This window comes from Apteryx rowi, unplaced genomic scaffold, assembly GCF_003343035.1.
Source record: "Apteryx rowi isolate R43461 unplaced genomic scaffold, aptRow1 scaffold_672, whole genome shotgun sequence".
NCBI lineage: Eukaryota > Metazoa > Chordata > Aves > Apterygiformes > Apterygidae > Apteryx > Apteryx rowi.
In genome coordinates this window covers 357,291-361,706 of record NW_020450952.1, presented here as the reverse complement: position 1 = coordinate 361,706, position 4,416 = coordinate 357,291, and the positions used below count along the sequence as shown (strand labels likewise).

General features: G+C 39.0%; 1 protein-coding gene across 1 annotated transcript in view; it reads left to right on the top strand.

Annotated features, from left to right (window-relative positions):
- Positions 1–15: 15 nt before the first annotated feature.
- LOC112975509 (cytosolic 5'-nucleotidase 1B-like) overlaps positions 16–4,416 on the top strand; it is a gene marked incomplete at its 5' end in the record, with an annotated part of 5,603 nt that continues 1,202 nt past the window's right edge. The window contains 4 exons of the mRNA XM_026085735.1: positions 16–216; positions 1,909–2,038; positions 2,546–2,668; positions 3,360–3,544. Coding sequence (XP_025941520.1) covers positions 16–216; positions 1,909–2,038; positions 2,546–2,668; positions 3,360–3,544 — 639 coding nt within the window. The remainder of the gene's footprint in view (positions 217–1,908; positions 2,039–2,545; positions 2,669–3,359; positions 3,545–4,416) is intronic.

Here is a 4,416-nt window from a genome sequence, read left to right as displayed (position 1 = left end):
CGGGCCGGGGGGCGGCGGCGCTACCCAGCTGCGGCGCTCGCTTCGCAGCCCAAGCCGCAGCACGCCATCACGGTGGCCGTCTCCTCCCGAGCCCTCTTCGACCTGGTGGAGGAGCGGCGGATCTACGAGGAGCAAGGCGTGGAGAAGTACGTGCAGTACCAGCAGGAAAACGAGAACGTCACCCTCAAGCCCGGCCCGGCTTTCTACTTCGTCAAGGTAAGCGCGGCCGCCCCAGGATGCCCGGAGGCGGCGGCCCGATGGCGGAGGCGGAGGCGAGGGCTGCGGGCGCGGTGTCCCGCCCCCGGAAAGCCGCCTCGGGGCTCGTCCGCCAGCGGTTCGGCTTGCTCGCTCCCAATTTTAATCCCACTTTTTGACCCACTTTTAGTGGGATTAAAGACAGTGTCGATTCAATACTAAATGAGTTGCTTTGTTTAGAATTTTTTTTTCTTGGTTGGCTTTGATTTTCCTTGCTTTCCTTGTTATTCTGGATATTGCACTTGAGAACCAGGAAAGGAAACAGGCCCCTAGCTGGGAGCCAGGGTTTAAGCAGAGGGAAATGGAATGTTTTGTTTTCATTGCACAAGATAAGAGATATGGCCAAGGCAAACAGCCCCCAGCCTGGACATCAAGTTTAATTACCAAAAATGAAAAAACTAAAAATACACATGGTTTTGAGGAACACAGGTTTTAGTGGGGCTGGATTGAAAAAATGTCATCCCCAGAGCTCATTCTCCCTGGAGAATCATTTGATAAGGTCCGCCAAAGCAATTTTAGGAAATTGGTTACATCCTAATTAGCAGACACACTTGCTGACAGCTGAGTTTGTGGCAGAATATTTCCTTCAGGTTTTACAAGTAGATTTTCATTGCTTAAGTTTCACCCTTGGGAAATTAAAAAATTTCAGCATTGCTGATCAGCTTCTGGACATACATAACATAGCAGAGAAAAGACTTACATCAGTATCTGTGCTTTTATACATATACCAGATAGCTGTGAAGAGTACCAACAACACAGGCATAGTAAAGGTATTTCTAGGATAAAAGCATGGTCATAAAAGAATTCATTCAGTTCCCCAGGGAGGCTATGCYGGCTAGGGAATTTACTGCAGTTTTTCCTAGCACAGTTCGTTTTCAAGAGATTGGTTACAGCTCAGTGTCAAATACGCTTTGAATATAAACAAGATTTGACTGTTGAACTCCTCAAACTTTGAAAATCAGAGCTGTTAGCTGTGCGCTTTGCCCTCTGTTGCCTTCCAGTATGCTACTTCCATTTGGACTCTTTACTTTAGATTTTTTGTGAGATTCATAAATTGCTTAGTCACTGGAATTACCAGACCTGAGAATTTCAGTTTGCTGGGTGAGACTTTCTACTTGGAAAGTAGAAAGCAGTATCTTTTTGTTTTGACTCCTGTGGACAAAAAAGTTTCTTGATGCTACTATTCATTAGCAATGTTTTATTAAAATATATTAAGCAATATGAGTGGGAATCTTGTACACTTCTGAAAAATAAACCTTTCTGTTCCCGGAAAAAATGTTTAGCATCCAAAACAAAACAAAAAAATTAATCAAAGGGAAATCAGAACAAATTTAATTCCACCACTGTAAGCAGAAAAGTGTGGTTAACAGGGATTTTGATAATGTTCAACAATGTACTGATTTATTCCAGATGATCATAGGTGTCCAGAGAAAAAGGATTTCCATTACAAAATTAAATTCTGTAACTTTCAGCAAAATAAACTTATTTGCTTCCCTTCAAACAAGCCCAGTCAAATGGCTCCTGGGAGCAGAACAGAAAGGAATAAAGCCATTTCGCGTTCTCCTTCAAGACAGTTGTCTCACTGAAACCACAGTGACTGAGAAAGAACGCACATGCAGCTTGTCTATGAACTTCCACATTTTTAACTTGCAGGCACTGGAGCATGTCAATGCCCGGCTTTGTGAACTGTACCCTGATGATGAAGAACGATTTGATATTGTTCTGATGACTAATAACCATGCCCAAGTGGGAGTGAGGCTCATAAACAGCATCAATCACTATGGTAAGTAAAATAAATACTACTTTGTAGAACTGCCTGCTGTTACATAATAAAATAATTTTATTTTTCTTGTTCTGATCTCAGTAGAAGCAACTTCTTTGATACTGACACCCATTTCTTAGGGGATGATATTTAATTCTGTCCATCAGAATAAGTGAAATTGTGTTAAACAGGATTTGGTCCAAAGCTCTAGATGTAATCTGTCAAGTGTGAATCTTAATTTCTGAGAAAAAAAGTCCTTAAGCTTTTCTTGCTTGGTATTTATGCCCCCATACATATTCCTTCACAGCAGTTATTCTGTGTGGAGGGATTTTTTTGTGGAATTCTTAGGGAGGAAGGAGTGATCAAACACTGTAGTCAGTTTAAGTTAACTTGTTCAAATTACAGTGAATCTTTTTTTCTTATTAAGTTTATTATTAGTTGAAGGCTTGTGTTCCTTTTTACAGGTTTCTTTTACAGGTTTGTAGTATCAAGGTGGAGTCACAGCTTGTTGTGCTGCTCTTATTTTAGGTTTAACAATTGAACGTTTCTGCATGACGGGAGGTAAAAGCCCTGTTGGTTATCTGACTGCATACCTTACCAACTTATATTTGTCTGCAGACTCTGAAAAAGTCCAAGAAGCTATAGAAGCAGGTTTGATTTGACTTTCTTTTCTTATCTCTTAGCTGAGCTTATTAAAAGATGAATGCAGTAATTGTCTTTCACAGAAAGTAGTGCTGCTTCATTAAATGCAGAAAGTCCAACTCTGCATAGTACAAACTTATCACTGATACTTTTACTTAATCTAATAAAATCAGGTTCTTATTTTTCTATATTTTTCCTCTCTGACCTTCAGCCTGATGACAATGACAACTTAATCAGCCCCTTCCTTTGCACTGCCTTCCTGTCTTCTCCCGTCCTGCCATTTTACAAGAAAGAAATTCCCCTTATACTCCTACTTGTCTCTAGTCAACCTCTTTCTAAGATGCGTCTGTTTGATAGGACTTACAAAAACTAACTTCTGTATTTGAGAATGAGTTAAAAAATAGCAAATAGTCTGAGTTAACATTCTTCTTGGGACTTCCTGCTTTGTCTCACCTGCAGCATATCTTGGGGACTGGCTTTGTGTATTCTTAGATGGAAGTGAAAGGAAGCATGTCTAAGAAAAAGTTATGGCAATGGGACAGCTTCCAGACACGACAGCCATTACAAATCTGCTTTAGGGATGTTTCATGCCCACTCTATGTAAAGCTCACCACAAATAAGTTGTTGGAACTGAACTAATGATAGTTTTAAGAATGACTCTGCAGGACACGCTAAGTGAAGTTCTCTGATATATTTTCAGGCATAGCATCAGCTACAATGTTCACTGCAAACAAAGATGTTTCTTACTCGGATACAGAGCTGCGAGTGGCATTCGATGGGGATGCAGTTCTCTTTTCTGATGAATCAGAACAGATTGTCAAAGAGCAAGGATTAGACAGATTTTTTGAACATGAACAGCTTAATGAGAATAAGCCTCTTGCACAGGTTTGTACTTCCTGAATCAATGAGTTTTCAAAACATCTTTTTATATTCATTGCTGATAGTGTGGCTGTCTTTCTCCAGTTTCCCCTGTGTGTATTCCTTCTTCTTTGCGGAAGTCTCATTTGTAAGCTGAAGTATCATTTCACTGCCCTATTTATTTCCTTTTTTGAGGATAGTCTTTAGAACATGTTTGATGCAAAAGAGCCCACTATGGCAGTCCCTTCACCAGATCTCCTGCTTCACTGAGAGAATCGCATAAGACAGTGCCTTACAGTTTTATTTTAATTATATCATTACAAAGAGGGAAGGCTACTGTATTTTTTATCACATTGTGTASGTAATGTTTGTTTCAAATACTGAGATGTTCCGATTATTGAAATAGGGCAATATCTATGCTTATTCCCAAGTAAAACTATGATATTTTTCTAAAAAACACAAATATTTTAACATTAGCTTAAAGCGAAAGACCAACTCTGATACTGTTAACATTATGATATACATGCCAAAAATATTTATACCAAAATTTTATATCAAAGTGGTATAAATCCAGAAGAATGCAAGTTTGATTTATGAAAGTATTGGCAAGTTCAATATATTGGTTTTTGACTCTGTATCATTTAGTTTTTGTTTTTTGTTTTTTTAATCGGAGTGTAATTCTAATGCTGTCATTAATCTGGAATGATTTCAGTGAAGTCCAGGTAATTAAGTATCTTACCATTCTTCACACAGAAAAAAAAAAAAAAAGCACCCTGTGGATTGTAGCAAAAAGAGATCAGTGTGTTTAAAGAACATGTTATTAAATTGGTTAAAGACCATAGTTTTAACTTTATTTTCCAAGAGATATCGTAAGCCTTAGTCAGAATCAGTTTCCTAAT